The sequence below is a fragment of the Pseudopipra pipra genome, chromosome W (assembly GCF_036250125.1).
Source record: "Pseudopipra pipra isolate bDixPip1 chromosome W, bDixPip1.hap1, whole genome shotgun sequence".
In the NCBI taxonomy this organism is placed as follows: domain Eukaryota; kingdom Metazoa; phylum Chordata; class Aves; order Passeriformes; family Pipridae; genus Pseudopipra; species Pseudopipra pipra.
Window position 1 is genome coordinate 9291533 of NC_087580.1, and position 17910 is coordinate 9309442.

Sequence of the window (17910 nt, forward strand, 5' to 3'; positions counted from 1 at the left end):
GACTGGACTGTTTGCTAAAGAGGATGAGTTATGAGGTAGACCAAACTCCTCCCTCTCTGCAATTGTAATGTTAAATTAAGGGGCTTTACTCGAGGAAAATGTGGAAAAACAGAAGAAATAACCCTTTATTAAAAGATATATGTATGTTGGCAAAAAAAAACAGTAACAAGGAACAACAACAACAACAACAGCAACAACAAGTCTAAATGAAAACTTCTCTGAAACTCCCCTCCTCTGACCTTTAGCACAGTCCTACTTGTGGCCTGCAGGGGGCACTGTTGGATCACTGGAAGGTGCAGGGTCTGCAGTACCTGGTCATGGCCGGCAGGGGGAGCTGTGGCTCCGGCAGTCACCCCGCGGGAAGAGGGGGCTGGGGAGAGAGGTCCCGGACCGCGTGGGGAAGCTGAGAAGGGGATGGGGGGTCCTCGCCTCCGTGGGGACGAAAAGGAAGGCAGGCAGTACACTCCCACGGGAGCTCACCGCTGTCTCAAGTGGCGAGGACTCACCGCAGTCCCAGGTGGTGGAGTCTCAGAAAAACTTCCCCTCCTCTCCCGTGGGCAAGCAAACTCTCTGCTGAGGCACAGCAGCTCCGGGGAGCGGGACAGTCAAGCAGGTCGAAGCCAGCAGGAATGAAAAGTCCAGCTCACCCAGATGAACAGCCAAAAAGAAGACTGGACTCCGGTCTCCCTCCCCGAAGATACCAGTGTGCACCCAGGGAGCCAGCCAAAGCACTCTGCCCCTCACCTTTCCGGAAAAAAAACAGCCCCTGCCCGTAGTTAATCGGCAATTAACCTAAGGTAGCCACATCTTTTGTGACGCTAATGACCTCCCTTCCCCCTCCGAACTCTGTTTCTCTTACAGGGAAAGCAGGGGAAGAGAAAATTCCTCTTTCAGATTTATAACCCAGGACACCCGTGACACTGGGGAACAAATCCCCCAGTTTATTTCCCCCATCTCTACACTGTCATCTCCTTTGAACACTAGGCTGGGCAGTGATTCTTACTGTCATTGGATCTCTGTGAACACAAACAGAGCTGTCCTTGTTGGCTGAATGACTGCAAAGGTTCATAAGTTAACATAGCAGTGAGGACTTGTGCTCCACATCCCAGCAGCTGTGCCCCCAGGAACTGTGTTACTGGTAAATTTCATTGAATCTGGTGCAGTGCTACAGTCAGAGCCCATTCATCCTGGGTTTGATCCTACTAATTTTCTTCACATCAAAACCCCCTTTCCATACTTGTTGGGTTTAACAGCCTTTGCAACACCTGGCAAAGCACCATGACACAAAAGAGCTGGTTAATATTCAAGGATCACTTCCATCAAGCTCAAGAGAGTTTCATCCCAAAAAGCAGGAAGTCAGGCAAAAATTCCAGGAGGCCTGTATGGATGGCTTGACAAGGAGCTTCTTGTTCAAACAAAAAAGGAAGCTTACAGAGAGTGGACGCAAAGAAAGAAAACAGAAATGTTATCTGGGCATGCAGGGATGAAGTTGGAAAAGCCAAAGCCCAAATGGAACTGAATCAGGCCAGTGATGTCAGAGACAACAGGAAGGACTTCTTTAAGTCTGTAGGTGACAAAAGCAAAAGCAGGGAAAATGTGGGCCCATCTCTCAACAAGATGGGGGAGCTTGTTCCACAGGACAGGAAAAAAGCAGAAATACTGAATGTCTTCTTTGCCTACGTCTTTCCTGGCTTTCCCAGCCTTCAGGGATCGGGACAACTGACTCTAGGAAACCCTGTTCCAAAACAGGCCTTGGACTAGAGCACCTTAGTCTTTCTGTGATTATGTGCAGAGGGTGAGCAGTGGCCACCAGCAGAGCAGGGCCATACCCACAGTGCAGCCTGTGCCAAAGCACACACAGCATAGAGGGGCTCCTCCGCAAGAACCAACGGCAGTCGCCATCAAGACTCCAGGATGTGTCTTCGTTTTCTTCTGTTCCCCCTGCCGGCTTTGCTTCTCCCATTCCCCCATCCCAAGGCTGTCCCCTCTTCCTTCTCCTTGCCTCTGGGACAGGTGGGGACCTGTCCAACTTTGGCAGAAAGGGCACGGCTGCCAGAACTGTCACGACATTTGAGGAGAACTGCTGCATTTGGTGACAGAATTGGAGCTCTTTGGGCCTAGGTGGGAGGGATGAAGAGTCATATTTTTGAAGGCTTCTTAAGGCTTTCTTCCCGGGCCGGGAGTTAAGACTTCTCTCTCTACCCTTGGTCTGAGTGCAAATGAGTCCGACAGACATCTTCAAGGCTGAAAGAGAAGCCAGGCCTGAAGGCCGAGCCAGAGCTGTCCTCTGCTCCCTTCAGCTCTGCTCACAGCTGCATCTTCAGCCTGTCCCAGAGGCCAGGCAAATGTGTGCCCTTCCTCCGGGAAGGCTTGAAGCACAGTGGTGTTAAGATCATGACCTCCAGGTGAGCTATTGCTGCTACTCAGTTGCCAGACTCTTCCAGTGCTTTCGAGCCCTCCTCTTTGTGTTCTGGGCAGAAGATAGTGGGTGAGATTCTGGTAGCCCTAAAACACAGGCAAATCCCTGATCCTGTGGGAAGCAGACTGGTTTGTAGCCCGTAAAGAAAAAGGGAAATTTCTTCAGCCTGTTTGTGGTCCATTGTAGTGTCCCTCCCCTGAGAAAGCTGGTGCAGAACCTCTGGTCCTTCACTTGGTGTTGTCATTGGGACCAAGTGGGACAAGATGTGTTTGAAAGTTTCTTCCTGCCCTGCTGTGTGCTGCCCGTTGGCTGGTGGAGCAGCAGAGCAGAAATTCACTGTTGGCATCTGGCAAAGCAGCAGGAGAGAGCAATTGGGAGGGGAAGGGGGGTGAGGTGTCTGCTCTTCAAGAGGGACAAGACAAAGGAGTTGGGGAATTGTCCTGGAACTCTGGCATGGCAGGCTTGGAGTGCTGGGTGGGCATTTCTTGAGAGCTGTGGTGGCCCCACTTCGTCCTGAGCCTCATTTGATGGCAGTGTGTCCAGAGGCAGCCCGGCTCCAGGCTGAAGCAAAAAGCCAGAGCGGGTGATGCGGGAGCTGCTCCAGCACCTACCGCAGCCTCCGGCCCGGTGGGAGCGTCCCGGGCCCTGCCCCGGGGCGCCCTGAGGCGGGGCAGTGCCCACTCCCGCCGGCCGCCCTCACAAGGCCCAGGCCGCCTCCTTCCCACAAGGCCCAGCAGGGCCGCCCTCACACCTGCCCCGCCCTGCCCTGTCCCGCCCGGCCCCACCCTGCCCCGTGGCCTCTGTCACACCCCACGCTGACGTGCTGAGCCTTCCACCAGCCATTGTGACGCCACAGGCGCCAGTCGGGCACGGCTTTGTTGGTGCCCGCAGCCGGCGCCCAGAGCTGCTGTAGCCTCTCGGGGAGCAGCAGCACATCCCGCTCGGGGAGCATTGCGCGCCTGCATCGCCGTCTTGGCAGCTGCAGGCCACGACCACTGCGCAGGGCGACCTCGTCTGCCTTGTGCTTCATACCCTGTGCCCGTCCTTATTCTTGTCCCCTTTGTCACCCTCCCCCTAAACCTCGCCCCGTCCCATTCCTCATCCCCACTTGGCTCCCGGCAGCCCGCCGGGGCCTTCTTGCCCTTCCTGCTGCTGGGAGCTCCAAGCAGGGCCATGCCGTGGCTTCTGAGCAAGAAGCGACGGCAGTCGCCCTCCAGCAGCCCCAGTGGGCAGCCCTGGGCTGCCACCAGCTCCAGCAGCGCCTCCCAGCTCCGGGAGCAGGGGCTGGGCAGGCTGCACCGGGCGGCCGCCCGCGGTGACCTGGGCTGGCTGAGGCGCTGGCGCTGGTACGTCAAGGTAGTCGGCATCGACAGGCCAGACCAGGAGATGCGGTGAGTTCTGGGCCACGCTGATGGCACACCTTGGCTGCTCCTGAGCCAAGCTGCAGTAGTCCTCGGCAGCCCTCTCTTAGCAACAAGGCTTGAAAAGTGACATTTGCCCTGTCAGCTGGGAGAGGGAACTCTTGAGCTTTTCACTGCTCGGAGCTGCCGGCCGGGCTCCAGCGCTGTTGCAAACGCGTGTTGCCCACCTGCCCCTTGGCTGTGGTCTCTCTGCAGGGCTGTTCTGCAGCTGCTCAGCCCTCACCTGTTCTCTTCTGCCCTCTGGCTGATCAGGGCAGGGTTGCAGCAGCAGCAGCAGCAGCAGCAGCAGCAGCAGCAGCAGGAGGAGCAGAGTCCAGGCAGGGTCCCCAGGGTGCTGGGTAGAGACACAGCTTGGGCTCGTCCTTTGTCTGTCTGGGTTAAGAGCGTCCGTTTAATTTTTAGGACACCTCTACATCTGGCTTCGGCCAATGGCCATGCAGATGTCGTCAGATATCTGCTAAGAAAGAACAGCCAGCCCAACCTCGCTGATAACTTCAAGAGAACTGCCCTGATGAAGGTGTGTGGAATGCCTTCTGAGCTTGGAGGTGGGGCTTAGTGCTGGGGTGTTAAAGGGGAGGTGTCTGGCAGGATTCCTTGCAGGGCAGGGCCATAGAAACACACCTATTGCAATGGGCACGGCACAGCCTCTGTTAGCTAATCTTTGCAGATGGTCTTCTATGGCAGCACTCAGGAGCTGAGGGAGTTGTGACAGAGGGGGATGGAAAAGTTGGAAGCCTTTCCCTTTTGGTGTGTTGTTGCCAGGCAGTGCAGCAGGAGCAGGAAGAATGTGTTGCTGTTCTGCTGGAACACGGTGCTGACCCCAATCTGGCAGATGCTGACGGCAACACTGCCCTTCACCTGGCTGTCCTCTCTAAAAACACAGCTGTAGCAGGGCTGTTACTGGAGCATCATGCCAAGAGTGATGCTCAGAACCAGGTAACCTTGGCACGTGGCTAAAGCTGCTCTTTCCAACAGCTGCAGAGCTTGTCTGTGTCTTTCTAATGGGGATTCTTTCTCCTTTTAGTGGGGATTTACCCCCTTCAAACTTGCAGCCTTGCAACAGCATGAGGAGATTCTGGAGTGCCTTGTGAACAAAGCAGCTGACAGGCCTGCTCAAGCCCAGGGGGAAAGGTGAGGGCTTTGTCAAAACAGCCCCCGGGTGTTCTCGGTAGTCTGCAAGTGTGACCCAGACGAGGGGCGTGGCAATGAGCTGGGAAAAAGAAGGAGCAGCCCCGTGGAAGCAGTTCCCCGTGGGACTGGTAAATGCAGGTCTGCCCTTGGCTGCTCTCGTACCTCAGGGGCTCTCGTCCTTTGCCCGCTGAGGTCTGTAAGAAAGCCTTGTCTGTGGTGCCCTCCCCCCACACAGAGCCAGAGCCCCGGGGAAACTTGCCAGTAGCTCAGCAGCGGGGCTGCTCTGCAGGCCAGGGGGGTTTGAGGCACGGCAGAGTTGGGGCGTTCAGTGCTCTGAAGGGAAGCGTTGGGGGAAAGAGAAGCAACACTGTCCCAGGGGACATGAGGGGCTCCAAGCGCACAGGAGAAAACTTCCTGCCATGGAGATGGTCAGGGGGTCGAAGGGCTTGCCCTGGGAGTTTGTGCAGCCGCATCTGGGGGCACTTTGAAGAGCAGTGCAAGGAGCCCTGAACAGCATGGCCTGAGCTGGTAGCTGAGGCTGCTTTAGGGAGGCCCCTTGGAAGAGAAATTCTCCAATGCTTCCATGGACTTGGCTTTGCTTTCATGGAGCTTGTAGGAAAGGGGGGAAGAGCTGTTTTGGGAGCAAGCAGGGGAAAACCGATGCAGGATCAGACATGTTTCCAATGAAATTTTGCATGCTTTAGGAGTGCTCTTGTGGTTCCTGGAAGCCATGAGGCTCACCTGGAGGAAGATAATCTGCGCTTGCAGGAGGAGCTGGACAGGGCTGACGCGGAGGTATGGAAAGCCTGTCCCCACAGGGAGAAACTGGGGGTGCCTTTTCCTTCCTATCCATCCTGAAAACGGACAAAACAGTGTTCATTGTGTTCCTTGGGGAGTAGAAGTGAAGCTTTGAAGGGACTTGAATGGATTGCAGTTCTTTGGGCAGAGGGGATGCACACAGACATGCAGCACCTGAGTTCTTCAGCAGCAGCTGGCTCCTCTCTGGAAAAGCTCCCCTGACCACTGTGCATTCTTCCCGTGATTTTACAGCTGCAGGAGGAGGAAGAAAAGCATCTTCAGTCTGAGCATTGTGTTCCTGACTTGAAGACTGCCATGGATGACAAGGAAAGAGAGGCAGTAACTTCTTCCCAGAAACTGCAGGACCTCCTGTTGGCATCTTGTGAGACCAATCCGACTGTAAACCAACTGGAAGAAGACACGCAAGAGTAAGAGAGTAACCCAGTGAAGTGAGGGGTCTGTGGCTTTGGGGGATTGGGTGGAAACAGGGGGAGAGTCAGTGGGATTTTGAAGGACACTTCTGCTGTGGCTTCTGTTCCTTAGCACAGTTTGTCTGGCATTGGATTTTCTGGTAATAAGAGCTGTATTTCTTCTTAAGCTTTGCAAGTGAGAACAGCAGATTGGAAGCCACTGTCCAGCAGCCAAGCGACAGCGTTGGAGCCCTTTCGAGAGCCCTGCAAGCCTCTGCCTCAGTAAGCTGGTGCTAAATTTCCCTTTCTGTGACTCTTGAGCCTAGTTGCCTATTTCTGTGGGGCAATTGTCAGATGAAGTTTTCCTGCAGAGCCTGGGGAGCTCAGTTTCTGCCTTCTCCTCAGCAGAGGCTGCTCAGAAAGCAGCCTGGTCCTTTCCCCAGCTGCTACAAAAGCCCTGAGGGTATTTGGTGTGCTGGACACTGGAGGAATTCTTAGATTCTAAATTAGGAGTTTCATCATGAGCTCCAAGGGACCCAGAAGTATTGCTGCCAGAAGTGTCTCCCAAATTCTTAAGTAGGTGTAAAGTTTCTTCTTTCTGTCAGGAAATCTTTCATGTGTTTTCCAGGCTCATTTCCAGTAGATGATAAATCCAGTTGCCATGGCCACCCCCTTGAGAGGTTTTCCCAGAATTCATGCCTTTAGACCATGATGAGTTTTCTTTTCTTTTTTTTTCTGTGTCCAGGGTGGTGAACTTTCCCAGCAGTTGGACATGGAGCCTGGAACAGGCATGCAGCTCGAGGCCCCAAACCAGGCTTTGCAAGAAGAGCTGTCCACTCAGCTTGGGAAGTGTGAACAACTGGAGAAGAGCAAATGTCAGCTGCAAGAAGAGGTGACAAAACTCCACCATTCTTTGGAGACTTTGGTGCTGGATGGCAGCCAAAGAGAACAATGTACAAGAAAGGTGGAAGAAGGAGCTGACCAGGAAAGAAGTCCAAAGCTACAAGACGTCAGCCTCGTTTTGCAAGTAAGTGAATTTCTCCCCAGTGTCCACAGGCTCTTCATTAGGAGCCTTGAAGCAGAGTGCTCATTTGGGCTTCTTTCCCAATGCAAAGAATTGTTTGCCCTGGTAGCTCCTGGGTTCTGCCTTGGTTGCTGCTGGGAGTGAGGAGGCAGAGCCGCCTCTCTGAGTAAGGCTGGGCCCTTGAAAGTGGGTGTGTGCAATTTTGTGCTGGGCAGAGCTCTCTTTTTCTTGTGGTGGTTGAAGGTGCACTGTCTCCTTCAGGCACAGGCAGCCCACCAGGCCCCACCAGGACAAACCGGAGACAGTCATTGTGATTCCATGAGAATCCAGTTGGAAGAAAGGATTAGAAATCTGGAAAGTGAATTGGAGAGGATCAAAAACACCCAACAAGAGAGTGCTTCTCGTAAAGAAGCAACTCAGGGAGAGATGGAAAGGTACAAAGAGCTGTATGTGGAGGAACTGAAAACCAGAAGATGCCTTGCCAAGAAACTGGAAAGGTAAGTCCTTGCTTGTTTGGAGTGGTAATAAGAGAGTCCTTTTTCTTCCTGCATTTTCCTTGGAAATCCATCTTCTCCATCTGGCCAGCATTATTGCCCTCCATTGGCCAACAGGGTCTGATGGAGTTGCCAAGACACTCTCCTTGATGTTTGAAAAGTCATGGCAGTGAGGGGAAGTCCCAGGCGAGGGGACAAAGGGAAACCCACTGTGCCCATCTTTGAAAGGGGTAGAAAGGAGGGCCCTGGGAACTGCCAACCTGTCAGTCTGCCCTCTATGCCTGGGGAGCTCATGGAAAAGATCCTTCTAGAAGCTCTGTCAAGGCACGTGGATGACAGGGAGGTGATTGGAAGCAGCAGCACAGCTTCCCCAAGGGCAAGTCCTGCTTGACTGACCTGGTGGCCTTCTAAGATGGAGTGACTGCCTCAGTGGACAAGGGCTACCCATGTCATTTCCCTGTCATTCTGGGAAGCCTTTGACACAGTCCCCCACAACATCCTTCTCTCCAAAGTGGAGAGAGACGGATTGGATGCGTGGACTGTTAGATGGATAAGAAATTGGGTGAACAGTCCCATGCAGAGGTGGTGATCAATGGCTCAGAGTGCTGAGGGCCATCAGTGCCGAGTGGTGTCCCTCAGGGGTCTGGATTGGGCCCAGTGTTCTTTAATGTCTTCACTAATGATCCAGAGGAAGGGATGGAATGCGCCCTCAGCAAATTTGCAGCTGACACCAAGCTGAGGGGTGTGTTTGACACAGCTGATGCCATCCAGAGGGCCCAGGACAAGCTGGAGAAGTGGGCCCATGGCAATCTGCTGAAGGTTTAACAAGAGCCAGTGCAAGCTGCTGGTGGTGGCTCAGGGCAGCCCCTGTATCAGTGCAGGCTGGGGGATGAAGAGGGGCAGAGCAGCCCTGCCGAGAAGCACTTGGGCTGGAGGAGAGGCCGGACATGAGCCGGCGATGTGTGCTCGCAGCCCAGAAAGCCAATTGTGTCCTGGGCTGCGTCCAAGGCAGCGTGGCCAGCGGGTGGAGGGAGGGCATTCTGCCTCTCTGCTCTGCCCCTGGGAGAGCCCAGCTGGAGGGCTGCATCCAGCTCTGGGCTCCTCAGCACAGCAAGGACCTCCAGCTGTTGGACTGAGTCCAGAGGAGGCCACCAAGGTGCTTGGAAAGATGGAGCACCTCTGCTAGGAGGAAAGGCTGGGACAATTGCAACACTTCAGCCTGGAAAAGAGAAGGCTTTGGGGTGACCTAATTGTGGCCTTTTGGGGTGTGAAGGGAGCCTACAAGGAGGATGAAGAGAGTGCATTTAAAAGAGCAGGTAGTGAGAGGACAAGGGGGAATGGCTTCATATGGAAAGAGTAGGTTTAGATTTGATCCTAGGAAGAAATTGGTTGCTGTGAGGGTGGTGAGGAACTGCAACAGGTTGCCCAGAGAAGCTGTGGATGCCCCATGGCTGGAAGTGTTCAAGGCCAGGTTGGATGGAGTTGTGAACAAGCTGGTCTGGTGGAAGGTGTCCCTGCCCAGAGCAGGAGGCTTGGAACTGGATGATCTTTAAGGTCCCTGCCAAGCCAAGCCATTCTAGGCTTGGATGCTGTCTGTGCTGTTTCTGTGAGACTGTGGGGGAAAGGCTGGTTCTTCCTGTGTTTCATGGTTTTCTTAACTAATTTGCTGTGCAGACTGGAAAAGCTTCTGAGGATAGAGAGGAGGAAACTCTGGGTTAATGAAGAGAAAGACAGTCAGTCCCAGCTGGAAGAAATGAAGAAGAGATATTCTGAAAAGGTCAAGGAAGTTGATAGATTCCAAAGAGAGGTGAGCTGCGCTCTGGGTGAGGCTTTTTGGTTGTGGTGTTCCTTCTTTTGAAAGCTGGGAGATGCTTTCCCTCTGTTTCCTGTCATGTGGATGATTTTTTTTCCCTTGGCTGCATTTTGGATGTGATGGGCTTTTCTTAATGCTCCTCCTGCTGTTCCAGTGGGAGATGACTCGAACTAATCCAGAGGTAGTTCTCCTTCTGGGGAAAGATGCAAATGTTAAGGGCAAAGCAGTAGGTGTAAGGGCTGATGGAGGCCAGGCTGTCCTGCAGAGGAGGGGCAAGCCAGGAGTGGCAGCCAGCCTGGCAGGGTGCGTGAGCTCCCGGGCCAGGGAGCCGTCCCACAGGCCCTGAGCAAGAAGAGCAGAACAGGTCCCCTGAGAGTGAGCGGGGTCAGCCAAGAGTGCAGATCCCCCGGCTGGGCCTGAGGGATGGGCAGGTCTGCCGTCCTGGCAGGACATCACGTCCCTGGGCTGAGAGCAGTGGGGCCCAGCTCAGGCCTGGCTGCAGCTGGAGGGAGGCTGTGACAGCGTCCTCTGGGTGTGCCAGATGAATTGCTGCCCTGGCAGAGAGGGGAGGAACAGCGCTGTCACTGGCAGGGCACCATCAGCCCCTGAGCCCTGTCTCAGGCACGAGCTGAGCAGGAGGCACTTGAGGTTTGGCTTTTCTCCACAGTGTTGTTGCTGCCCAGGGCCCAAGGAGGACAGGGGCCTCCCAGGGGAAAATCTGTCCCTTCTTGCTCACGGGGAGCTGTTTCAGCCCATCCTGTGGCGGGGAGCCAGAAGGAGTTCCCAGCAGTGCTTTTGAGGCTGCTCTGCCTGTGCAGCAGTGGCACAGAACCTCTTATCCCTTCTCCGCTCGTCACTCGGATCCGTTGCTGAAGTGGCGTCTGTCAGAGTCACGCTTGGGTTTGAAGGCATCCCTGTAGAATGGCTTCCTGCCTTTGCAGTCATTCCTTTGGAGTCCAGAACCTTGGAGCATTTTTGCATAAGGAACTCCAAAAGGATGGGAAGCTGAGGAATCCTATGACAAACGATGGGAAAGCTGTTCCTGCTGGAAAAGAAAAGCCTGGTTGCACTTTGTGTCTAGTCCTGAGCCAACAGATGATGAATAAAGTCTCTTGGGCACCCCCTCTTGGGGCTTTCCCAGAATTCACTGCCTTTAAACCACGCTGAGTTCCTTTTTTGTTCTTTCTGTCTGCAGGTTGCTGAACTTTCCCAGCAGTTGGACAGGGAACGTGAACAGTGCACGCAGCTGGAGGCCAAAAACCAGGCTTTGCAAGAAGAGCTGTCTGCCCTGCGTGGGGAGTGCGAGAACCTGGCCATGGACAAATGCCAGCTGCAAGAAGAGCTGGCAAAACTCCACCATCATTTGGAGACCAACATGGTGGATCGCAGCCAACTCGAACAGTGTAAAAGAGAGGTGGAAGAACAAGCAGACCAGGAAATAAGACAAAAACTCCAAGAAGTCAATGAGTTTTTGCAAGTAAGTGAATTTCTCCCCAGTGTCCACAGGCACTACCTAAACTTCTCTTGTGGCCATGGTGTTTGGTCTTTTTCTTTTGCTCCTGTATTCTGTGGGTTAGCTTCTGTCTTTGCTGAAGGCAGTGGCAGAAGGCAATCTGGTTGGGCAGGAGTGCTGTCGTGGGTGTGGAATGTGGCGGCAGGTCCCTGAATCCAAAGGCTGCCCAAGGCAGATTCCCACTTTGCAGTGCTTGGGGGGATCTCTGTGCGCTGCTCTGCTTCTCGCTGCTCATCCTTGAATGGGTTTGGCAACTTGCAGCTGTCATGGCCAGACCTACAGGTGCTGCTTTGTCCTTGTAAAGGGGAAGGTGCTCAGAAAAGGAGTCACTGAAATTCCAGGGATGGCAGGGAGGGGGTGGAGGTGGAGGTGGAAGCTCTTCTTGTCTTTGAAGAATCCTTTTGGACATGCCCTGTCCTACAGACCCAGTGTCTCTTCATCAGTAGCTTTGAAGAAGAGTGCTAATTTGGGCTTCTTTCCCAATGCAAAGAATTGTTTGCCCTGGTAGCTCCTGGGTTCTGCCTTGATTGCTACTGGGAGTGAGGAGGCAGAGCCGCCTCTCTGAGTAAGGCTGGGCCCTTGAAAGTGGGTGTGTGCAATTTTGTGCTGGGCAGAGCTCTCTTTTTCTTGTGGTGGTTGAAGGTGCACTGTCTCCTTCAGGCACAGGCAGCCTACCAGGACACATTAGAAGAAATCAGAACCAGTCATGTGGACTCACTGAAAAAACAGTTAGAAGACAGAATTAGAGATCTGGAACGTGCACTGGGAAGGACAAAAAACAACCAAGCAGAAAGACCTTTTCAAAAGGAATCCACCCAGGCAGAAGTGGACAAGTACAAAGAGCTGTATCTGGTGGAAGCCAAAACCAGAAAAAGCCTCGCCAAGAAACTGGAAAGGTAAGTCCCTGCTTTTTTGGACTGGTAATAAGAGACTCCTTTTTCCTCCTGCATTTTCCTTGGAAATCCCTTTCCTGCATCTGGCCAGCATCAGGTGTGACAGCAGAACGTGGCATCTTTGTGGGGAAAGTTCCTTCAGACCCTTCCCTTCCTCAGACCTGTCTTCCTTTCTCTTTAGAGTTCCAGCAGTAACCCCACAGCACCACTATGGCATTGTTGGTGTCTTTTCAAGTTGAGGTTGTTTTAGCAGGCAGTCTTTTTGCCAGTCTCTCCTCTCCTCATGCCGTGGGTGACAGAGAAGATGAATCTTGTGCCCTTTCCTGTTTGAATAAGGAGAGGCCTCTCGGAGAAGAGAGCTGGATTCTGTGAATCCAAAATAAGGCGGCTCTTTCTTGGCTTCTGTTTTGGCAGCGGGTCTGAGGGTTGAGCTTTCCTTGAGAAGGCCAGGGTAGCCCAGAGTTCTTCTGGAGGTGACACTGGCTGCTCCTTACACTTGGTGTGATTTCTTAGAAACAGGCCCTGGGAACAAACTCAGACCAAAGGATGTGCTTGTTTTGGATGCTCTTCATGCCCTTGGCTTTTAGAAGTCGAGTAGTAGCCAAGGCTGTGGAGGGTAACTTTGCAAAAGCCTTCCTGCCAGAGATGACTCTGTGTGTGCTTGTGAATGTTTCAGAGCTACTGAGAGACTTGCAGAGGCCAACACCAAGCTCTTTTTGGAGCGCCACAGAAGCAGATCTGCAGTCACAAGCAGCGCTGTCAGCGGACTTCTGGCTGCAAGTCCACTTCTGGATTCACCTGGCCTGGGACATCTTGGCATCAGTTTGGGACTGAGCAGAAGTCTGGGTCTCAGAACACCACCCAGACACCTGTGGTAAAGCCCAAGACTTCTGCTCATCAGGTTTGTACGGATTTTCCAGAGTGGTCAAAGGCCAAAATAGATTGAAATGGAAGCAATGAGCTGTGGAACTCCATTCTTTTCCAAGAGAAACTGTGGGAAAGAGCTCTGTGGCACAGGAACCTCCCACCTAAGTTCTACCCTAAATTTACATGTAGTAATCTTCTGTAGTCTGTGGGGTTTGGCAGGAAGCCAACTCCAACCGGCTACAGATGGTTTTGGTGTCAGCAGTGGGATTGTTTTGCTTCCTTTGGTTTTGTTGTGGGAACGTTGTCTGGGAAAGCTGCCAAGAGCAGGTTTGTTTTGTAAACATCCCCCAAATTTTTGGGACACTACCGGGAGAGCTGCCAAGAAGGATTCTGTTTATCTAAACATAGCTTTGTTTAGGAACAAGGAGAAAGAAAAATAATAACAATGGCCTTTTTACTAATTTTTTTCCTGATTCTTGCTGGTTTTGTGCCTGTCCTAGGACATCCTGTAAGGGACCGTTCAGATGGATGGAACAAATTGCTTCCTTTCCTTAATTTCGACATCCACGGCCTAGTAGCCAGTTTCCTTAATGGTGGCCTTCAAGGTTTGGTAGCAAAGACTCCAAGATCAGCTCTAACCCATCCCTACATTGTTCAGCGACAATGATCCTAGTGGTGAAGGCAGCGAAAATGCTACTTAAAATTGGAGAGGTGGTGCTGCATTGGTCCCCTTGTTGTACGAAAGGAATCGCTGGAGCTTTGGGGACAAGAAGTGCCAACGGCCACGACAACTGTACACAGGCAACAGTATCGGAGGAACCGAGATGCTGTGACCCCCATCCATCCATCCAGTACATCCATGACATCATTGTGGGGGGGGACACAGCAGAAGTTTTTGAGTAAGGACAGAAGATCATCCAGATTCTCCTCGAGGCCGGTTTTGCCATCAAGAAGAGTAAGGTCAAGGGACCTGCCCACGAGATCCAGTTCCTAGGGCTGAAATGGCAAATGGACGCCACCAGATACCAACAGACGTCATCAACAAGATTGTAGCAATGGCTCCACCCACAAACAAGAAAGAAACCCAAGCTTTTCTGGGAGCCATTGGCTTCTGGAGGATGCACATCCCAGAGTACAGCCAGATGGTGAGCCCTCTTTACTTTGTGACCTGTAAAAAGAACAATTTCCAGTGGGGTCCTGAACAACAACAAGCTTTCAGGCAGATCAAGCAAGAGATTGCACATGCCGTGGCTCTTGGACCAGTCAGGACAGGACCAGAGGTAAAGAATGTACTCTACTCTGCAGCTGGAGATAAAGGTCCCTCCTGGAGCCTCTGGCAAAAGGGGCCTGGTGAGACGTGAGGGCGACCACTGGGTTTCTGGAGCCGAAGCTACAGAGGTTCTGAGGCCAATTCCACCCCTGTGGAGAAGGAAATCTTAGCAGCCTATGAAGGCATACGAGCAGCTTCAGAGGTAATTGGTACCAAAGCACAGCTCTTCTTGGCACCCCAGATGGGACCCCAGCATGCAAAGTGTAACTAGATAAGGGAAAAAGGGGGTAGGGTTTATCCATTTTAGGGAAAGGGTGGCCAAAAGGGAAATACTGCAATGCAGCAAACTTTGGCCAATCGGGGAGCGGGGTCTAAGGATACAGACATCAAGGGGATTTTTCATCAAACAGTTTCAGGGGACAAACAAGGGAAAAACTACAAGAAATGTTAAGACACAACCGTAAAACTCGAAAGGCATTGGGTCTGAACTTCTTGACAACTTCATCCAGGGCTTTCATCCTCTGGAGGGTCACATTTCTTGTTGTCTTCTCCAGCTTTCAGATTCAGCAATGTCCTCACTCCTGACAGACCAGGGTCCACTTTCCAGAGTAATGGAGGAGCACCGTGATTTTTTAACCAAAAATTCCCGGATTGGAATGAAATGCTCTGGAAAGGCTCTGGAAATCATTGGGTGTTCACAGTGAGTCTCTGGTTTCCCATCCCCTGCTTCAGATGTGAAAACATGTTCCTTGCAGTCGGAATGTAAACTCATCAACTCCATTAAACTTGAGCACTGTATCCCATCATCCAGATCATCAATGAAGATGTTCACCAGGAATTGCTGATCACTGGCCTCCAGCTGGATGTTGCACTCCTGATCACCACCCCGGCCAGCAGATTTCAACCAGCCTGCTGTCTGCTCATCCAGCCCATACTTCATGGGCTTCTCTGTGAGGGAGCCCTGTCTGTGTCCACTAGTACACACATTCATTTGGATTTTAAACAATCAAACAGAAGGGAGTGTTTTAACAGCAGAATTATTTTTCAAAGGGAAATAGAAGGGTAAGAGTTTTTAATTTTAATGATCATGTTTTACATGATACTAATTGGCATCTAGTAGAAATGAGACAGCACCTTAAGAGACAAATCTACATTCTCTATTTATGCCTCTGAATTACAGGTATGGCTTTGATGGAACGAGTGCCTTCAAGCTCCATTGGCAGGCACTGTTTGAAAACTGTTTGGGTGATTTTTGATAAGAAATGAAACATACAACGGCAGGAAGCCATTCAGCAATCCCTGACAAGGGAGGTCCACTGTCAATTGCTGGGAGGGCCCCCACCTCGTTCTTTTAATGGTGCTCCCAAATCCCACCCCTTGGGCCTCCCATCCCATCCTTTTTGGTCCCCTCAGGCATCTCCTCCCCAGCATCTGCTCTCTGTCCTACCCAGGGTCCCAAACATCCTCCCACTGATCATTCCCAAAGCTTTTCTTTCCAGACCTTTGCCTTTCACCCAGGCCACTGCCCTCGTACCACCCAAGGCCATTCCTTGCTTCCCTCTCCACTCCCAACCATCTCCCAGTGCCCTAGATTTTGTCCTCCTCCATCCTCCTCCTCCTGTCCCCACCAAGCCTCTCCCTTGCAGTCCCCATGTCCCTACACTTGAATTCCTTTCCCCTCCCCTGCATCCCACACAGGGCCCCTTCAACACCCCAATCCCAGTCCCATGGGCTCCCCAGTTCCCCCCAGTTCAGCATCTTTGGGTCCCCCCCAACCTTCCCCCACCCTCCCTGCAGGCCCTGAATTCCCCTGGCTCTCCTTGTCTCCGTCCCCACCCTGGGCCCTGCAGGAACAGGGATCCCGGGGGAAACTGGGTGCAGTGGGAGCGGGGGCAGCAGAAGGGATTTTCCCCCTCAGACCCGGGGCCAACCATGGGCTGGGGGGTCTGGGGACACCCGTGTCCCTCCCCCAGCCCCACGGGGGCCAATCCTGCTTAAACCTTTGCTCTCCTTGCCCAGGCACTCTTGGCAGGAACCCAAAATGATCTGTGGGAGGTGAGTGGGCCGGGGGGACTGGAGGGCATCCAGTCTGGGAACTGGGGGACACTTTGGTCCCCCCATCCCTCGCTGGCACCGGGGACATCCCAGTGACCAGCCAGGGCTCCTGGTCTCTCTCCAGCTGCATTTAGTGGACGTTGGGATCCTGAAGACGGCTCAGGTGGGTACCAGGAGTTCTGCCTGGGTCGGGTCCTCCCCTCACATGGCCATGACACTCCCGGCCATCCCAGTCTGCCTCAGTATACCCCAGTGCACCACTCCAATGACTCGATTTCTTTCCCTTGGCTCCCAGTGCATCCCAGTTCAGCCCAGTGTGTCTCTAACCATGCCTTTGTCCCCAGCCCCCTGTTGTTGAGAAGGTGGTGGGTCCTGTTGGTGAGATGTGGCTGCATCCCTGGATGGGAGAGGTGAGCAGTGCCTGCAGGGATAGGGGTCAGGACAAGGCCCCTCTCCTGTTGCAATGGACTTTTGGGGTGACGTTTTGGGCTCTGTCTTTCAGGACTGGTGGTGACACCCGTGCCCTGTCCCCCTCCAGCGGCATGAGGAGATGATCATCCCTGGAAGAACCCCCTGATTTCCCTCAGAGCCCAGGGCCATTTCCCCTGAATGATCAATAAATCCCTTCAGCAAAGCCACTCTGCTTGATCTTGTGTGTGTGTGTTCCCATCTCCATGTGTGTGTTCCCATCTCCATGTGTGTGTTCCCATCTCCATGGGTGTGTTCCATTTCCATGGGTGTGTTCCCATCTCCATGGGTGTGTTCCCATCTCCATGGGTGTGTTCCCATCTCCGTGTGAGTGTTCCCATCTCCATGGGTGTGTTCCCATCTCTGTGCCTGCATTCCCATGTCCATGTCCCCTCCTTCTCCAGCCCCTGCACACCCAGTGCCTCTCTGGTCGCAGCCCTGCCATGAGCAGAGAGGCTCAGGGGGCTCCTGGGGGTCTCTGCACACGAGATCCCCTTCACCCCCTCCATGTGCATCCTGAGCAGTGCGGGTTGGGGCATCGTGGAATGTCCCTCCTGGGGGCTGGGCCGGGCAAGGGGCACACGGGGCAGCCCGTGGAGCACCTGGACCTCCCCTGTGCTCTGGGAGGGATGGGAAAGGGGATCAAAGGAGCCAGCGGGTGTCAAATGCCCCCAGATCTCAAGGGCCAGGCTCGGGGCTGAAGGGATGGAGAGCAGCCCTGCATCCAAGGCCATGGGGATAGTGGGGGATGAAAAGCAGGATGGGAGCCAGCAATGGGAGCTCACAGCCCACAACCCCACCGTGTCCTGGGCTCATCCCACAGCGTGGGCAGCAGGGGAGGGGGGTTCTGCCCCTCTGCTCCACTCAGCTGAGACCCCTCCTGCAGTGCTGCCTCCAGCTCTGGGGCTGCCTCAGGGTGTGGTTTTCTGTTGAGGAGGAAAAGGCAGGACTGAGTCAGGTCAGACTATTGGCAAAATGTGTCTCTCTTTTTAGGAAGACCTCTCTGCATCCCCCTCTCCTGAGCTCTGGGTTTTGCGGGCTTTGAGAGCAGGGATTCTGTGAGAGGCTCCTGAGGAATCCTCCTTGCTGTGAGAGGCAACTCGGGACACGGGGTGATCCAAGATTAAATGTGCCTGTGACACATCAAAGCATCTCCAGCCCTGCTGTTCACAGTTTGCCCAACTGCAGAGCAGAGCTGAGGGGATTTGCTGTAGTTTTTTACAGTTTCACTTGGCACATTTAGGAGTGAATTTGGATGGGTGAAATCCCTGACATTTCTGATGTTCTCCAAGTGAAATCTCGTGGGTCCTGGGAGGCAAAGGGATGGTCTCTCA

General features: G+C 53.3%; 2 protein-coding genes across 2 annotated transcripts in view; both read left to right on the top strand.

The window, feature by feature from the left end:
• LOC135404839 (POTE ankyrin domain family member B-like) overlaps positions 1–17910 on the top strand; it is a 199655-nt gene that overhangs the window by 6815 nt on the left and 174930 nt on the right. Inside the window, exons 4-8 of the mRNA XM_064639571.1 lie at positions 4243–4357; positions 4603–4776; positions 4865–4971; positions 5676–5766; positions 6022–6197. Coding sequence (XP_064495641.1) covers positions 4243–4357; positions 4603–4776; positions 4865–4971; positions 5676–5766; positions 6022–6197 — 663 coding nt within the window. The remainder of the gene's footprint in view (positions 1–4242; positions 4358–4602; positions 4777–4864; positions 4972–5675; positions 5767–6021; positions 6198–17910) is intronic.
• On the top strand, positions 8394–14057 carry LOC135406275 (ankyrin repeat domain-containing protein 26-like). The gene is made up of 6 exons (XM_064640699.1): positions 8394–8491; positions 9372–9504; positions 10706–10987; positions 11684–11919; positions 12593–12817; positions 13284–14057. Exons 1-5 carry the CDS (start codon positions 8394–8396, stop codon positions 12792–12794), a joined length of 951 nt encoding a protein of 316 aa, XP_064496769.1. The 3' UTR covers positions 12795–12817; positions 13284–14057.

Bases quoted from the DNA above. Each gene is read 5' to 3' on its own strand.
- LOC135406275 (XM_064640699.1), top strand. From the start codon at position 8,394: ATGGAATGCGCCCTCAGCAAATTTGCAGCTGACACCAAGCTGAGGGGT. The intron at 8,492-9,371 runs GTGGGCCCATGG...TTTGCTGTGCAG, and splicing joins GCCCAGGACAAGCTGGAGAA to ACTGGAAAAGCTTCTGAGGA. The intron at 9,505-10,705 runs GTGAGCTGCGCT...TTCTGTCTGCAG, and splicing joins TTGATAGATTCCAAAGAGAG to GTTGCTGAACTTTCCCAGCA.